Source organism: Mchenga conophoros, linkage group LG16 (genome assembly GCF_057382185.1).
Source record: "Mchenga conophoros isolate Kocher_MC1m ecotype Shallow Benthic linkage group LG16, M_conophoros_male_GT1.1, whole genome shotgun sequence".
NCBI classification, from domain to species: domain Eukaryota; kingdom Metazoa; phylum Chordata; class Actinopteri; order Cichliformes; family Cichlidae; genus Mchenga; species Mchenga conophoros.
Genome location: NC_140541.1, coordinates 5,812,518 through 5,831,040, shown reverse-complemented (window position 1 = coordinate 5,831,040; position 18,523 = coordinate 5,812,518). Strand labels below are relative to the sequence as shown.

At 41.5% G+C, this 18,523-nt stretch overlaps 1 protein-coding gene across 1 annotated transcript; it reads left to right on the top strand.

Moving 5' to 3' along the window:
• The first annotated feature begins 436 nt into the window (after positions 1 to 436).
• LOC146556146 (amine oxidase [flavin-containing]-like) lies at positions 437 to 18,517 on the top strand. Its single transcript, XM_085249171.1, has 15 exons — positions 437 to 594; positions 2,140 to 2,234; positions 2,505 to 2,642; positions 10,337 to 10,441; positions 10,562 to 10,653; positions 11,564 to 11,705; positions 12,693 to 12,842; positions 14,449 to 14,608; positions 14,688 to 14,784; positions 15,259 to 15,312; positions 15,398 to 15,455; positions 15,544 to 15,641; positions 16,671 to 16,782; positions 17,553 to 17,615; positions 18,049 to 18,517. Exons 1-15 carry the CDS (start codon positions 540 to 542, stop codon positions 18,202 to 18,204), a joined length of 1,575 nt encoding a protein of 524 aa, XP_085105297.1. The 5' UTR covers positions 437 to 539; the 3' UTR covers positions 18,205 to 18,517.
• Positions 18,518 to 18,523: the final 6 nt, after the last annotated feature.

The window sequence follows — 18,523 nt, the reverse complement described above, 5'->3', positions numbered from 1 at the left end:
ATATTTTTAAACATTTTGTTGTTCAACAGCATCAAGACTGACGGAGTGTGTTTGAGATAACCTCACAAGTGTCACAGATGACACATTTGGCGTTTTTTCCTGGTTTGTCGGTAGCAGCTCCTGAAATGCAAGTCTGCCACACATCTGTTCGACTAACGCCAGTTGATCTAAACGCCAGTAGATCTGGAACACCGGGTAGAAGTACAGAGCCACAGGTGGAGAGACAGCCAGGCAAAAACGGAGCCGCAAAAGATCCGTAGCAGAGTACTGGAGAAGAGCTGTCGTCGGGTGATGAAAAAAAACCCCAGGTATTATTATTATTATTAGTAGTAGTAGTAGTAGTAGTCCATAAAATGTTTTTTCCTAATGGCCCTCCATGCCCACAGGGTAGGGCTTTACTATGGGTGGGCGGTCTCTGCAGGGAGTGGGCTTGCCCGGCGCTTTTTAATCCAGATACGCACCCTACGTTCGGTAGGGTGCATATCTGGATCCGGAGCTGACACGGCCAAGAGGGGAAAGAAGACACACCACCCAGCAACATGACTGCACCCAGCAACACCTACGACGTTATAGTGGTCGGCGCGGGCATATCAGGTAGGCTGCACGTTAGAAAACTTTAGTTTGGTGTGCAGGCTGTGCGGACGAGCTGAGCAAATAAACTGATTTAAGCCAAAGCTTCGAACAGAGCTTCCACAGTGGAAAAAGCTGTGTGTGTGTGTGTGTGTGCGTGCGTGCGTGCGTGCGTGCAGAGTGACGGAGAGTTTTTCATTATTCGTAGTGTTTTTCTTCTTCTTCCGTGAGGCTACCTCCCCTCTCCTCCTCTCTCCAGCTCTTTCACCTCTGTATCACCGCAGCAACAGCAGAGCAAGTTGAGTAACAGCTAATCAACCAGCGCATACTTTGTGTTACATAAAGAGGACGTGAGCTGTATGGAGGGCCAGGAGTGAGGAAATAAATGAATGAAATACGTTATTAAATAAATAATTAAATTTGTCATTAATTAATTAAAATTTAAATTAATTAATTAAATAAATGTTTAAATAATTAATTAAATGCCCATTAATTTCATTTAAAACATTGAATAAATTATGTGTTTATTTATTTCAAATTGTATTTAATTATCAACACATTTAATCAATTATTTAATGATGTATTTATTTAATTCATTTTGACAGTCCTGACCCTGCGGCTCTCTTCATGAATTACTTTTATCTGCCAACCTCACCCATCAAACTCAGGGGGTGGGGTTAATGGTGTTCGAGTAAAAACCATTGCTTTGGCCTGGTGGCCAGTCTTTTTATTGGACATTTCTCTAACTAACTGAACTTGCCTTTAAATACCCTGTTTGTATGTCACCGAATACAGTTTAAATATTTTTTTTAGCCGAAAATGTAGAGGTTTAATCTTCAGATATCTGGTCGGTTTGTCAAGATCGAGCCTATTTGCAAAAGTGCTCCGATGATTTCGGAGATGTCTGCCCCGCCCAGTCTCACAGCAAAACCTGTGACATACCCATACTCCATATGCCAGAGGTCAGTGTATGACAAGCTGTTTATCTACTGTATACTCTGTGGTTGGTGAGCCAGTGCTCAGTGCTTTACTTGTTAGCTCTTCCTCCCCACATGATCAGCTGGTTGGCTGGTTTGTGATTTGTTGAGAACCTCAATCCCCCCTGCCCCCCTCTATTTTTTTTCCCCAGAGCTCTCTCAGTTCATTTGAAAAGCAAATGTTATGTAATTTTATTTAAGAGTTGCATGCCTACCAAAAAGCTAATCAGTGTAAATGCACAACGGAAAACAATTAAAGTGGGAATACCTGTTGATGGTATAACAGTGTCCTAACTAGCATAAGAGAAACCAGATTTACTTTAAAAATAAACAAAGAAGTTCAAATCTTTGTCTTTCTTATCAGATTTTCCAAACGATCCTCTTGATCTGGTTTTGAGTGATCTAATAGAGCGCAAAAACAATGTTTTTCTTTGAGAAGGGGATTTTTGGAAGCCTTTTTTGTCATTTATTTTAAAAGACCTTTAAAATCCCTGTGTGCCTTTTGCTATTGCTTTTTTTACAAGTACAGAAAGCACATATATTGCTTGAATCCTTATGTTTAAGTCCTGTTGGTGTCTCTGTCCTTCTGCAGGTTTGAGTGCTGCAAAGCTGTTGAAAGCCAGTGGGCTCGATCCTGTAGTGTTGGAAGCCAGAGACCGGGTTGGTGGTCGTACCTTCACTGTGCAGGTAAAGCAAAGAGTGTCAATACTACTGTAGGAGCGGCTCATAAAAGAGACAATCAGTAACAGTAATACAAATACTTTCCAGCCTTTTTAATTTTACAACCAAGATAGTGTATCTATTTCTTTTAATGGGCATACAGAAAAAAAATGACATTTATATTCAAGTCATTTATGAGCGTAGAAGTGCAAGCATAGATCAGTTAGCCTTTTCAGAAATATCTGTGACATTTCTTTCTTTTTTGTCATGATCTAATTGCGAGTATGTGTCTTTTAGAATAAGGAGGCAAAGTGGGTTGATCTAGGCGGTGCCTACATTGGACCGACACAGAACCGCATCCTCCGTCTGGCCAAAGAGTACGGCATAAAGACCTACAAAGTCAACGAGCAGGAGAACTTGGTGCATTATGTTAATGTGAGTGTCTTTTTTTTATTGCAGATAATTTTCTATTCCAAGCTCTCTTGGTTTATGTTATGTCTGTGTAGTCTGTGACAGATCATGACATGTTCCAGATGTATTCTTCACTTTAAGTGATGGAGTAAATGATGACAATGTTCAGAAGATGATGCACCATATCCTGAGTCTGACCCATTATCCAATAAAAAGGAAATCCAAGTCTCTGCTACTTTTCTGGCATCACGCAGTAGGCATGGCAACAAGGATCTTTATCAACATTTTTCAATTGCCACTTTCTGCCGCTGGCACTTTTCCTGTCAGCTTAACTTTTGCATGAGCTAACAGAGCTAGCCTCTTTGCCATCAGCAGTAGAGTTTGAAGCATTTTTGGGGAATCTTTTTGTTTGCACTAAAAACAAATTTTTTACTTTGCACACAAAGTAAAACATTGTTATCATCATTGTTAACTTTAGTTCACTTGATTGTACCGTATTTACCGCACTATAAGGCGCACGTAAAATCCTTAAATCTTCACAAAAATCGACAGTGCGCCTTATAATCTGGTGCGCCTTATGTATGAATTTTGTTTTGTGCTTACTGACCTCGAACCGGTTTTATGTGGCACACTATGCTCAAAAATCTGTCAAAAAAAGATTTTTAGTGCCACTTTTTGGAGCATTACGGTTACCGTTGCCAGGAGCCTCGCGGAGTAATACGTACTGTGCTTCAACACAACATTACCGTGTTGTGTGTGTGTGTGTGTGTGTGTATAACGACTCCAAAATGGCACCCGTGAAGAGACACGCTTACGAAGCTGATTTTAAACTTTGAGCAATTAGTTATGCAGAAGAGAATGGAAATAGAGCAGCTGCGAGACAATTTGGCATTAATGAGTCCATGGTGCGCAAGTGGAGGAAGCAAAAAGATGACCTAAAACAAGTAAAGAAGACCAAAAGGAGTTTCCGAGGGAACAAGGCGCGATGGCCGCAGTTAGAGGACAAAATTATCAATTATCATCATCTTTCCTCCCCACTGCTGTCAGACTCCATAATAAAGACTTTAACTGATCAAGCACACACATCCATACATATGCAATAATACTAAGTGCAATAATCCTTTCTGTCATCGTTGTATTTTTACTCAGTTGTATATAGTATTTGTATTTGTATTCTATTTTTATCTTATTGTATATTTATTTTATTTTATTCTACTGTATATAGTATTTTATTTTATTCTATTCTGTACAGTTGTGTACTGTATTTATTCTTATTGTATTCTAATTTTTGCCTCATAACTTTTGCACTGTCCACTTCCTGCTGTGACAAAACAAATTTCCCACGTGTGGGACTAATAAAGGTTATCTTATCTTATCTTATCTTAAATTGAACAGTGGGTTATTGAACAGAGAACAGCAGGTAGAAGTGTCTCTACAGTCTCTATTCGACTCAAGGCAACAGCGGTAGCACGTGACATGCAGATCAAGACTTTCGAGGGGGACCTTCTTGGTGCTTCCGTTTTATGAAAAGGCATAATCTCTCAATCCGCACAAGAACTACTGTCTCACAGCAACTGCCAAACGATTACAAAGAAAAGTTGGCCATTTTCCGCACGTACTGCCAGAATAAGATCACTGAAAAGAAGATCCGGCCAGAACACATCACTAACATGGACGAGGTCCCCTTCACCTTTGACATCCCCGTGAACCGTACTGTCGAGAAAACAGGGACCAGTACGGTATCTATACGCACCGCAGGGAACGAGAAGTCATCCTTCACTGTAGTTCTGGGCTGCCAAGCTAATGGCCAGAAACTACCACCCATGGTCATTTTCAAGAGGAAGACTTTGCCAAAAGAAAAGTTTCCGGCCGGCGTCATCGTCAAGGCTAACTCAAAGGGCTGGATGGATGAAGAGAAAATGAGCGAGTGGCTGAGGGAAGTTTATGTCAAGAGACCGGATGGCTTTTTCCACAAATCTCCGTCTCTTTTGATCTATGACTCCATGCGCGCCCATCTCACCGAGGCTGTCAAAACCCAAGTAAAGCAAACTAATTTGGAGCTTGCCGTCATTGCGGGTGGATTAACCAAAGAACTCCAACCACTAGATATTGGTATCAACAGGTCGTTTAAAGTTAAATTACGAGCTGCGTGGGAGCATTGGATGACAGAAGGCGAACACACATTCACCAAGACAGGGAGGCAACGCCGAGCGAGTTACGCCACTATCTGCCAATGGATCGTGGCTGCTTGGGCTAAGGTATCAGTCTCAAGTGTCGTCCGAGCTTTCACGAAGGCTGGAATAATCACTGAACAGCTAAGTAACAGCAACGAGACTGATTCAGATAATGATGAGAGGGATCCGGGCATGCTTGATGCCGAAATTGCCCAGCTGTTTAACTCAGACACTGAAGGTGAAGAGTTTGATGGATTTGTGGAAGTTGAATGAACTGGAAATGTAAGTGTATTGTTCAATATTTGATGTTTAACAGCTTAACAATGTTAATAGTTACTGTGAATGAGTTGGTTAAATTTTAACTCATCCGATTGTTTTATTCTGCTGAATGCACTTTAAACGCCTTTTAATCCGGTGTGAGAGGGATCCGGGCATGCTTGATGCCGAAATTGCCCAGCTGTTTACCGTAACTCAGACACGGAAGGTGAAGAGTTTGAGGGAATTGTGGAAGTTGAATGTACCGTACTGGAAAAAGTATATTTTTCAATATTTAACGTGTTACAGCTTAACAGTGTTAAGAGTTACTGTGAATGAGCTTAATAAAGGTCGAGTTATTTTTTTGTTTGTCTTAATGCGCCTTATAATATGATGCGCCTTATGTATGAAAACAGAGCCAGTCTTCAACAGTGCGCCTTATAATCTGGTGAGCCTTATAGTGCGGTAAATACGGTAATCTGCTAAATTAGCCACTCCCCCCACACACGGTCGTACGGAACATATATACTCAGTGGAGGAGCTTGTTAATGATCTCAAGACTAGGAACAGTCACCAAAAACACCAATGGTTACACACTGGTTGTAATGGTCTAAAATTAGAGAATAATGTGGCTCAGGAGGTAGAGCAGGTCATCTATTAATCAAAAGGTACGGGTACATTAGACATGCTAAAGTGCTTTGAGCGTTCAAGTAGAATAGTAATGTGCTGTATAAGAACCACTCCATTTACCATATACCGAATCTTGCAGCGCTCACAAGGTTCCCCCTGCTCAAGAAGGCACATTTACAAACCCCTCTTAAGTTTGCCAGTGAACACCCAAAAAATTTAGAGAAGCCTTGGAAGAAAGTAATGTAATCAGATGAAAACAAAATCGAGCTCTTTGACAACAACTTAACCCACAGTGTTTGGAGGAGGAGAAGTGATGAGTATGACCTAAAGAACACAATCTCCACAGTCAGAGGTGGAAATATTGTGTTTTGGGCTGTTTTTCTGCTGTGGGTACAGGATGACTTCACCGTATAGAGGGGCCAATGAATTGGACTATGTGCCGTAAAATCTTGGACAAGAGTCTTCTTCCATCGGCCAAAAAACTGAAGATATGAATGAGTCTTCCAGCATGACAATGACCCAAAATATACCACCAAAGAAACATAGGAGTGGCCAACGAAGAAGAATGTTAAGTTCATTTTGCAGCTTAACCATTCTCCAGACCAGACCTTTCTACCAGTCCTGTAGAAAATGTGCTGTGGGGGTCTTTAAAACCTAAAGCATTTAGAGATTTTCTGTAAAGAGGAGTGGGCCAAAATCACTCCTGAAATGTGTGCAAACCTAATGACCAACTACAAGAAATATCTTACCAAAGCTCACACTGAGCTCAGGGTTTTATTTGATTTGATTTGATTTTTTTTTTTGGACAGTGGTTTGGGGGAAAAATGAAAAATGAAATATCTGGAAATACTGGAAATGCCATCACTGTCACCCTTCACAGAGCGCTGAGCCATCTGGCTAACAGGAAGAGCTATGTGAGGATGCCCTTCGTGGACTACAGCTCAACATTCAACTCTATAATCCCAGACATCCTTATCACCCAACTGAGAATAAAAAGGCTGCGCAGAGGGTAATTAATACTGCCAAAAAATAATTGGCTGTCCTCTGCCACCCCTTCAGATCCCCCCTGCCACCTGTTCCTAGGTTCAAGCTCGGTAAACACCCTGGTAAAGAACCCCCAACAGTGTCTGCACTTCCTCCTTGTCCCAAGGAAGAAAAACCTGGACTAGAAGCTCCTGCTGGGCTTCTACCGCTCCTCAGGGGAGAACGTGCTCTCTTACTGCCTGGTTGTCTGGTTAGAAACGCTGCGTAGAGGGTAATTAATACTGTCAAAACAGTCATTGGCTGTCCTCTGCCACCCCGGAGTCCATCGCTAGATTCTCCTGTCTCAGACAAACACAGGTGACCCCGCCCACCACCCGTTTGACCCTCCACCAATCAGGTCCCACACCCCAGACTCACTAACAGCTTCTACAGCTTCTTCCCCTGGGCCATTTGGACTATTAACAAACACTACCCACCCCTACCCAACAAGTGTTACAATGGTCCAAGATGGACGTTAAGAGCCCTGCTCCCTCTCTGGGCCTGTTTTTCCATCTGCTCGTAGCTGTAACAAATAGAAGTGCTATCCTAAAAATATATTTTAAAAATGACTGCACTATAATGATCTCCATTTGCCTATGGGATGGGATCCTCAAATTATTTCCCTTTTACCAGCTGGTGGACTGAGCTTACCATTAAGCTGTGAGGGAAGTGGATCCTAGTGCTTTGGCTACCCTGTTATGGGTGTGGCAAAAATTAGGCCAAATGAAAGATTCTCAAGCCAGAACTTATTAAACAGGAAAAAACAACAACAAGAGAATAATCAGAATCTGAAAATTTCACAAAACACTTGACGCATCAAACACTGGAGGATAGCAAACAGGAACAGAGACATGAGACACAGACAGTCTGACAAAGGACAAAGAAAACACTATGACAATATATACACAAAACAGATCTTGAACAGATCTTAGAATGCTATAATAATCACAGTGAAACCATCAGATAATGTAAAACTGTTTGCATTGTATGTTGGTCTCTCACATAATGAATGCTCTGCAAGATAGAAATCCAAGAAATCTTTAGACTGACTTCAGAGGTGGTGTTTAGATATGATTTATTATCTTACACCTGGGAACCAATCCCTGCATCGGCAGTTCACAGCAATCAGTCTTTATTACCTATATTTTTATACCGTGTGTGTGTGTGTTAGTGTTTTACTACATTAGTAAAATTTTAAAATTGTTGTTGGTAAATCACAAACACCTTGACTGAGGCAGGTGAGGCCTGCAGTTCTTGAGATGTTGTTCTGGATTCTTTTGTGACCTCCTGGATGAATCATTGATGCACTCTTGGAGTAATTTTAGTAGCCCATTTGTGAATAACAGCTCTCCACTTGGCTCAGTCTTAGAAATGGTTTTCCAGACCGATAGTTGTCAGCAGCTTAGTCTTTCAGCTGTTTTTGAGTTTCTTCAGATCATGGCATGACATGTCCCTTAGCCTACTTTACTTTGTCAGACGGGTTCTACTTGAGTGATTTCTGGATTCAGCAGTTATCAGACCTGAGTGTGGCTAGTTGAAACTGAACTTTCCAAAGTTCAACTTTCCAAAAAATGTGGTTGATCACAGTAAATTCACGATTTAGGACATGGTAGGTTTGTTTAGCCTTTTCCTTACTAAATTAATGTATTAATTAATCGAATCTAATAATAATTTACTAAATTTTAAAACTAAATGTAGTTTAAGAAATGAGAAATTAAGAAGAGCAAACATTTTCCCAGTACTGTATATTACAATAGGCAGTAAAATAACTATTGATAATAGATGTTTGTTTCAAAGTCAGATAAGAGTGTACAATATAATTTGGGTAAAAGGCTAAGGGCAGTGATTAGCATTTTCTGTGGTTCTGTGAAATCTTTATCTTTAGATGGTTGTCATAAAGTCCTCCTCTGCAGTACAGTCACCTTTGTCTTCAAGTAGCGTTCTTTGGTCCTCTCATTGAGGACAGGATCTTAATCTCGAGACCTCCAGGCCATATTCGGCACAGATGTTTCTGTACACTATGCCGGCCACTTGGTTATGGCATTCCATGTATGCCCTGCCTGCTAGCATCTTGCACCCTGCTGTTATGTGCTGGATTGTCTCAGGGGCATCTTTACACAGCCTGCACCTGGGGTCTTGCCTGGGGTGATAGAGCCCAGCCTCTATGCTTGTTCCTGTGCTGCCATGATTAGCGCCTCTGTGCTGTCTTTCAGTCCAGCTTTGTCCAGCCACTGTGGTACTGACACTAACTAGCCTCTGACCTCCTTCCTTAAGCTTAGCATACAACCTTAGGGCTTAAAGTTGGCCTCTAGTGTTGTCCACCACATCCCCATTGAGTTCCTGATAGTTCCTGATAAATTTACATTTAGTTTCTTCTTAGGGTCCTGTTGATCTTGTACAGGTCTAGGCATTCCAGCATCCAGTTGTGGGGCATCAAGTTGTAGGCCTTCTTGTAATCAATCCAGGGAGTGCACAGGTTTGTCAGCCTAGTCTTGCAGTCTCGGCTGACTGCTCGGTCTACCAGTAGCTGGTGTTTTTCTATGTCTCTGGTGTACCTCTTTAAGCAGCTGGCTAAGGCTGTGAGTCTTTGCTTGGCAGTTTCCAAGGCCTCAGGTATTGGACAACTTGCTGTACTTCTTAGGCACCTTCTTTGTCGCACCTTTCTGCATCTCCGATAGTTGGCTAACCTCCCTCCATGCCACCTTGATGCCTCCAGTCTCCTTTAATGCAGTAATAATGCAGTTACAGCTGCATTGTTTTACAATGAAATGAAGAACTAAACAATTTTGATATTCTTTTTGTTTTGTTTTTTCCTTTGGCTCTATTACAGTGGTATTACATTACACAACACAATAAGTTAGGAGACTAAATAATAGGAGACATTATTAGTTTAAGCTGCAGCTGCAGACCAAGACAGTACAGTGTAAGTGTTATTCCAGAATTGTCTCTGAGCTGACAGCTCTGTGAGGCTTGGGCATTTCCACAAAGATGTATAGACAGTTTTTTTCTCTTTCAAAGAAGTTTGTGTTTAATAAGGTTTGAAATAAATGTTCCTGTCAAGCAAAGCTCTCAATACTCAAGCTCTCAAATAATCTCTCTAGCGTATGACGCTAGAGAGATTATTTGAGATTCCATCGACACACATAAATGAATGTACTCAAACCATTGTTATCCTCCACATAGCAAAGGGAACTTTGCTAGAAAGCAACAAAAATGAATCTCTAGTTACAATTGTGGTGTGGCAACACTTTAGTGGTTTTAAACCCACTGCATCTACCCCTGACTGTCACCTCTGTGTTTGTATGTCTTTGTGTGTGATTGAGAAATGCAGAAATAAACTAGACCAGGCATAAAAATTATGGCTTTAGATTATGGCTACTCTTATCACATTTAATGATTCAGTATCTCTGATTCAGTTGTAAACATTGCACAAGCTATTACTCCACTTTCTCCACCACTCTTCAAACTGCTTTCACGGTCAGTTAGAGGTCAACTGAAACAAATCTTTAATGGCAAATGCTGAAATGTTGTTCTTTGAATGCTGCCATCATTAAGCACAGCTTTTATAAGCAATGGTTATTTGATGATTGAAGAATATTGTTTTGGTGATGATGGCCGCAATCATGTGTCCAACAGGGAAAGTCTTACCCGTTCAAAGGCTCCTTGCCTCCCATGTGGAACCCCATCGCTTTGATGGACTTCAACAACCTCTTTAGAACAATGGATAAGATGGGCGAGGAGGTAAAGCAGTTCTCACTATTAATGAGTATTCTTATTAATAAGCATTCTAGATTGGTTTACTGGACAGGTTGCACACCTGCTACATGCCTGACTCATGCTGAACACCCTCCTGCATTTCAGATTCCCAGAGACGCTCCCTGGAGAGCTCCCCATGCTGAGGAGTGGGACAAGATGACCATGCAGGAACTCTTTGAAAAACTCTGCTGGACCAGGTAACATGTTCAAAATGTTTCCCGTTTGTGCAGAGAATAGGTCTAGCTATTCATCCTGTTATCTTGTTTATATCCAGTTTAAAGTTTTATTGTTAAATCATGTGACACAAATGTTGAAGGTGGTCTCTAACAAAAGAAATGTCGTTTTATTTTCTAATATCTCATATGAGTCAGCGAGGCTGGCTGGTGGAGTGATAGGTTATAACCTAATGTTAGCAACCTCAGTTACTAAGGTTTCATGGGTGCAGCATTCTGCACAACAGACTTGGCATGAAATGCTAGAATTCCACTCACTGAAGCTGGAAGTAAAATTAACGCTCTTTGGTTAATTTTGGTTAATTGGCTAATTCCAATAAAATGATCTCCAACACCACAGTCACAGTTAAGAGGTCCAGTTCAGTGACTCAAACTTGCAGAGGTGGAAATGGTTACAGCTTCCTGTGTCAGCACTAATAAGAATAAGAATTCTCATCCCTGCAAAAACTTTGAAAACTGATGCTGAAGGTTGTAGCTGTTTCATAGAGGTTTTTGGTGGAGAAGCTTCAGTATATGATGCACTGTGAGTGAGAATGTTTTTGATAATCTAATTACTGTGTAAATTTAAAATATGCAGCTTGTAAAAGTAAATGACAACAGTCCTGCACTAATTAAATGATTGTACTGCTCCAGCGTTTGAATTAATCCTGTAATGTATCCTATATTAAACTAAAATAAAACTTTAGTTCAACTTTGAAACTGCTCAAATGTAGATTATGTGCAAGTCTCTGCTGGAAAAGTAGGACAAGCAAGCAGAAATCCCTGACATTGTGATTTATTTGTGCTTTGTTCACACTCTTACAGAATATAAAAATTGTGACTGGGGTACCTGCAGTATTTAAAGACTTCTTACCTTCCATGTAATCCCTCCCAGAACTGCTCGTCGCTTCGCCACACTGTTTGTCAACTTGATCGTGACCGCTGAACCCCACGAGGTGTCGGCTCTCTGGTTACTCTGGTACGTCAAACAGTGCGGAGGGACAATGAGGATCTTCTCCACCACCAACGGAGGACAGGTATGTCTGCCCAAAATTATACCTACTGATTCAGAACAACAGACTGAAAGAATTCGTTTTTTTGTATATCTGTCTGAACAAACAGAATATTCTCTCGGCGTGCCAAGAAGTGGACTTGCGTTCTCTGCCTCTCACACAGATTCATTCAGTGATTCAGAGGAGCAGTGTGAACGTCAGAGGGAGATCCCTCACAGCCCAGTCTCCTTAGTCTGGCCTGAATAAGATGCTGTCCACACAAAAGATGTTTTCTTGGAATACTCAGGGCGTCTTTTCTGCTGCCGTTCCTCAAGCTGAGGGCCTTGTTCCCATAGCCACAAAGGCTTTGGTAAACAAATGACAAACAGTAGTGCAGTCGGCTCCTTCCTGTTTGCTCCACATTTAAAGCTTACACACCTTGTGGATGGTGCATACATAGGGGTGTTTGAAGTATTTACACATAGTCATCTTAAACATATGGATATGCTATTGGTATGCATTGCTTCGAGTGCAGCTGCACTCCTCCTGCAAAACTGCAAATGTGTCTTTAATCAAACAAGACAAGAAGAGGCTCACCTCGTTCATCCAAATGCCACAGAGGAATGCACACAATGTGTTTCTGGTCAGGGATGAGAGAGATGTTGACACTAACCACATGGAAATGGTTTTGTGTATCGGAGCTTTGACAGCCCAAACCTCTCTACCTCCTCACTGTCATCTTCATCATTTAACATTTGCTGGCCTGGCTTTATGAACGTGTTTCTTTTGAATTAAGATGCAGAAATTTGTAGTGAAGGAAATGAAGGCGGACTGAGGATAACCGGTGTGTATCACCAGGATAAATCAGGGGATTTTATCGGCTTCATTCCAAACTGGGAGTTTATTAGCCTTGCTGAGGGGTACCCAGAGGGGGATCAGAGTCACTTCTACCCAATATAAATAGAAACCAGTGTTGCTGCATCTGCTCTCCCTGTTGGTGCTCACTGAACTCTGCTCTCTTTGTGTCTCAAGGAGAGGAAGTTTGTAGGGGGTGCGAATCAGGTGAGTCAGTGCATGGCGAGGGAGCTGGGAGACCGAGTGAAGCTGCAGTCTCCAGTCTACAGGATCGACCAGACCGGAGACATGGTTGTGGTGGAGACCGTGGACAAGCAGACCTACAAGGTGAGTTGAGTATATCACCAGTATTTCCTTTGAAGTACTATTCTTTAAGGACACTTTTTATGTCTTTCCTTACATATTCTGCTTTAGTCAGAAATATAATATTGAGCTGGAAATGAGCATTTGAAGTCGATTAATGTTTATTAACTGTATCTAGCACCAGATGATCTCAGAGATTACAACAAGATGGAGAGAAACCTAAGTATTCCACCTTTGAGCAGATCTTGGCCACAGTGAGAATAAAGTAAAGAGAGGAAAATAGAGGAAATGCGCTCAGGGAATCTCTGACCACAGAACAGTTTCCACTTTGCCTCAGTCTGTTTAAAATGAGCTTTGGCCCAGAAATGATGGCGGTGTTTCACCATCATGTTCACATGATAGAGCTTTAACCTGTATTTGTGAACAGTACAGTGTTCATAGACAGTGATTTCCAGAAGTGTTCCCGAGCCCTCCCAGTGATTTCATGACAATCATGCCTGCTTTAGTGCAGTGATGCAGCAGGGCCCAAAGGTCACGGGCATCCATTATTGATTTTCAGCCTTATCCTTTGCACACAGAAATTCCTCCAGATTCTTGGAATGTTTTGATGATATTATTCTTTTCAGTTTGATGTTGAGGAACATTTTTCTGAAATTGCTCCACAGTTTGTAGACAGAGTTTTGGGGGTTTTTGCAGAGCATCTCTGAGATGCTCTTTTTATCGCTGGTCGTGTCACTTTGAGACATGTCACTGCCATCAAATTCAAAGTGAGCTTTTTGTTTCTGTAAATGATAATAGTAGATTTCTGATATTTTTCTGTATAAGTGAATAAAAGATGGCTTTCTGAGATCGGCAAGTCACTGCATTCTGTTTTCATTTACAGTTTACACAATGTTACAACTTTCTGAAACTGGGTTTGTAGACACAATTGATTAGTTCAGTCCAGTGGTTCCCAACCTTCAAATGGCCCACAAAACAAATAGTCAGAATGACTTTGCTTATATGGATACATCACCGTTAACGAGCTGATAAGATAATGAATAATGACGCTGCTCTTATGTTTCAGTAGATTGTGAATGCAGGACTTTCCTTTTCCTGTTTTCCTGTTACTGCAGCCATGTTTCAAATAACTGTTATAGTGTTTGTTTGATTTTATTATGTATTAGGAAATGAAACAGATACTATATTTATACACTAGGTAATGTGAGATAATGCAGTCTGAATATGAAACATCCATGTATCTGTAAAACAGTAACTGCTTCACAGTGTTACTCACAAACTTCACTGGCACTGCTGCTCTTTGGCTGCCATCTACTGGCTGCTTGGAAAAAAGCAGTTAAAATGTACATGATCTGTGTTACTTTGTTGATTAGGTTGAATGTTTTCATTTATGGTCAGATGTTCCATTGTAATGAATTATGGGACAGCATTTTCTCCCCTCTTTTCATAAAGGATAGTCCAGTGTATCCTATATTAAAGGAACCACTGAAGCCTCTTTCCTTAGTATTTGGAGAATTGCAACATCTCTTACTATGGCTGATGACTACCATGCAGATACTTCTGGGTCACATCTTTCAGTTATAAACAGACTATTGGTGCGCACTGTGTACTGTCTCTGTCTCTGTGTTAGGCCAAGTATGTGATCGTGGCCACACCACCTGCTTTGAATCTGAAGATGCACTTCAACCCTGAGCTGCCCCCGCTGAGGAACCAGCTGATCAACCGTGTTCCCATGGGCTCTGTCATAAAGTGCATGGTCTACTACAGAGAGAACTTCTGGAGGAAAAAGGGTACGCAGGAAGTGAAAACACAGAGAGAGCGAATGCTGTTCAAGATGATGCCATTTCTAACGTTTTATTGTGTTACCAGGTTACTGCGGCAGCATGGTGATAGAGGAGGAGGGCGCTCCCATCGGCTTCACCCTGGATGACACAAAGCCTGATGGGACTGTACCTTGTATTATGGGGTTGGTACAGAGCTTCAAACAGTTCTCTGTAATTGTGTATATTTTGTATAATGATTCCATATTGTACACTACATCGCCAAAAATATTTACCTGTCGCAGGACAGCTTTCAGACCTGAGTTATAAGATTGGTTGGCAAGTGGTTACTGGAGGTTGCCAGATAGCGCTAAGTGATATCAGCAGCCCCAAAGAAGTATACAATGCTGCACCATGATGAGTGCTTTAGTCATCATTAGGGTGGAATACACATTTTTTTCACTAGCGACCTGTGATTATCAGAGGGTTACTGACTGGCCTGTAGGCTTGTGTCTCAGCTTTACCATCTGACTCTGACCTAGTATTCTCGCATGAGCTCCTACAAGAATTTCCATACAGTGTAGGACTTGTGCTTGAATGGAGCTAAACACAAGTGATAAAGTCATCCAACCAGCCACACATGCTCATGTAGTGTTTTCTCTTTTCACTCTCCCCCCCAGATTCATCCTTGCCCACAAGTGCAGAAAGCTCTCAAGCCTGTCCAAGGAAGAAAGGTAGACACCAGTGGACAGAGATGGAAAAAAACTCTCACGAGCTGTGAGATCAGTTTAATCCCAACTCCTGTGTTGTTGTGTTTAGGTTGAGGAGGATCTGTGAGATCTACTCCAAAGTGCTGGGCACAGATGAGGCTTTGCATGTGAGTTTGGGTGCAGAGTGGTACACAGTCATGTGGATACTGTGGAATCACTTGACTGACTGCTCATGTGCCTGCTTGTTTCCTGCAGCCGGTGCACTATGAGGAGAAGAACTGGTGTGAAGAGGAGTACTCTGGAGGCTGCTACACAGCCTATTTCCCCCCAGGAATCCTTACTCAGTTTGGCAGGTGAGTCTCTCTCTCACACGTGTACACACACAAAAAAATAAACATAAATATGAAAGTGTGATCTTTTCATTTCAATTAACTTAATTTATTTGAATGTGTCAGCTCCTGGATATTAATGGCTAATGTATGTTTCAGCAGGATTTGTGATTATTTCTGCAAATTAGCGTCACTTCTCCTCCATGAAATGAACCTGCCTTCCTGTGCACGGTTTCAGAGGGGACTCACTGAGATCACAACACTTTGTGTTGGATTATTATGTTTACCACACAAGCAATACTGTGAACTCATATTTCATCTTTTTTAAAGAAAAAAACTGACCGGTCCTGTTGGAGGCGTTCCTAACTGAATGGTGTTGTTGCTGCATTTCATGGGTTTTATTGGAGTGTGAACAAATGAATGCATTTTCAGTACAGCAGGACGTGTCCCCAGGATTTGCCCATTTGCTCTATAGCTGTACACACACATAAAACACAATCCAGTGTGTCTGATGCATTGCGGCTGCTTTCATTTATTAGTCGAAGCTGCTTGTTGTACAGATCCTGGTGCATATGTTCACTATTAGAGTTTTGTTAACCTCCATATGAAAAACTGAAACTCCTTGTTAATCGTCATGTGAACCATATTTCATGTCTAAATGTCCTCACCAGATGTGCAAATGTGTTCTCACTCACAATGAAAAGTAAGCTGGAGTTGGAAACCTAACATTGTGCTTTTTTATACAGAGTAACTGTTTCACATACCGGGTGGTCCTGCAAGAAATAGAGTTAAAGAAAAAGTCCTTTCTTTGGTTCTTTTACGTTGAGCACAGTGGGGGTGGGAAGATTAATCCAAAGGAAATTCACTTTATGTTATATAATCCCATATTGCACTTATTCAGGTGAGATAATATTCTTAAATGAAGTGAATGCATGCTAAAGCTCAATGGTCAGTACAATGCTGGTGCATACATTAAAAATAAAACGTGTTTAAAACCTGTAAACCAGTTTAACCTCTGAAGCCTCTCCTGTTTCTCTCTTTTTTGCTCTTCAGAGTGCTGAGAGAGCCGGTGGGCAAGTTGTACTTTGCAGGCACAGAGACGGCCACCGAATGGAGTGGCTACATGGAGGGGGCCGTACAAGCTGGAGAGAGAGCAGCCAGAGAGGTCAGAGAGCATTTAAGTACCTGCTTTTCACTGCTACGTGTTAGCAAATACCAGTTCTTACCAGTTTAAACACCCTTAGAGGCAGGTTACTTATATATACCAGGTAGAAACCACTTAAATCATGCAGCTGGCACACCTATTAGTCACACCTCAGCCTGCTCCTGGTGTTGTGGATGCTCAGCCAGCAGTGCTGGGGGTCAGCTGATATCAAATCATGACATCCTCGCCTTTTCTCCCCTCTCATTTATGTCTGAGCACAGCTGACTGAAACAAACCATAGAATCAAAATGGTCCTCCCCACTCAGTCTTCTAAATCTCTCTTTAAGACACTCGCCTGCTGCTTGCACTTTATGTCCTTCTTCCAAGGCATTAACATTAGGTTTGGTTTCCTAAGATACTCCCCCATGTGTTCATGTTCCTCCATGTTTCTTAGCTCTGGCTCTGCTGCAGAGTAGGTCAGTTACAGTAAAGGCCAGTCAAGCCTGAGTAGATTATCTGAGTGCATTAAACATAAACATACACTTATTCTTCTTTTTATTACTTAAGTTAAGTTGATGTGTCGTGTCGTGTTGTATGTAGTGCCAACGTGGGACAGTTCCCCAATTTCATTGTGCTATTGTACTATGTATGACTGTGCAATGATAATAAAGAGTTATCTTATTAACATCACCCAAACTCAAAAATGTGTATCATGTTTAAAATTTAGACTGTTAGACTGTATTTTGATCCTTTTGAAGTCTTTGACTGACACCACCAATGTCTTTTCGCAGGTCATGTGTGCGATGGGTAAACTCCAACCTAATCAGATCTGGCAACCTGAGCCTGAGAACGATGTAAGAGAAGTCCTTATGCACCAAATTACAAGTTGGCCTTTGATTAAAAAAATGAACAATCAGTGGAGAAACACTCTGAAGTCTCTCGTCATGAATCCAAAACACTTTTTACCATAAATGACACTGTGAAAAAGATCATCTTGTAATAAATGAGAAAAAAACTACCAGGCAAGACCATAATGTTTCTTGGGGTTGTAAACCAAGAGAGGTCATTTTCTCCCTCGCTTTCTATACAATCATTTTCAAGCAGAAGAGTTGCCCCCTGCTGGTCATGTAAGAAAATGCAGGTTTAAGACACCTATGCATTGTTTACACATTTTGGACCCAAGATTACATAAGTTGTATATTGCCAAATCATCTATCAAGTATCTAGTTAATATCATGCACATGAAAAAGGCAGATATCTGATATCATCATTCCCTCCGTCCTGCAGGAAATCCGGGCACTCCCGTTTGTTACCACCTTCTGGGAGAGAAACCTGCCTTCGGTTGATGGTTTCCTCAAATTCTTAGGAGTCTCCACATTCCTGTCTGCTGCCGCCGCAGCTGGCTTGGTGGCCTACAAGAAGGGCATCATCCCCCGGAGTTAAACCACCCTGTCGTCTCACTCCTCCACATCTCAAGGGAACACGTCTCAATAGACACTTGTGTACTTCTAGTGCTTTATGGGCCCAAACTACAGAGTAGTGACCTACATAGGGTATACATTGTTTTTTGAGAAACACCGTGATGTGAGAAGGACTGCTCAGCTCATGCAAAAACACTAACACACTGTTACTCTGTCCACAAACGAAAGAGAGAATGAAGCAGGTGAGAAGGGCTGACTGAAAGGTGTTTGAGAGGAGGGACGAAAGCCTAACTTCAGTTTAAAACATGCAGACTCAGATTGTGAAACCAATGAAGGAAAAA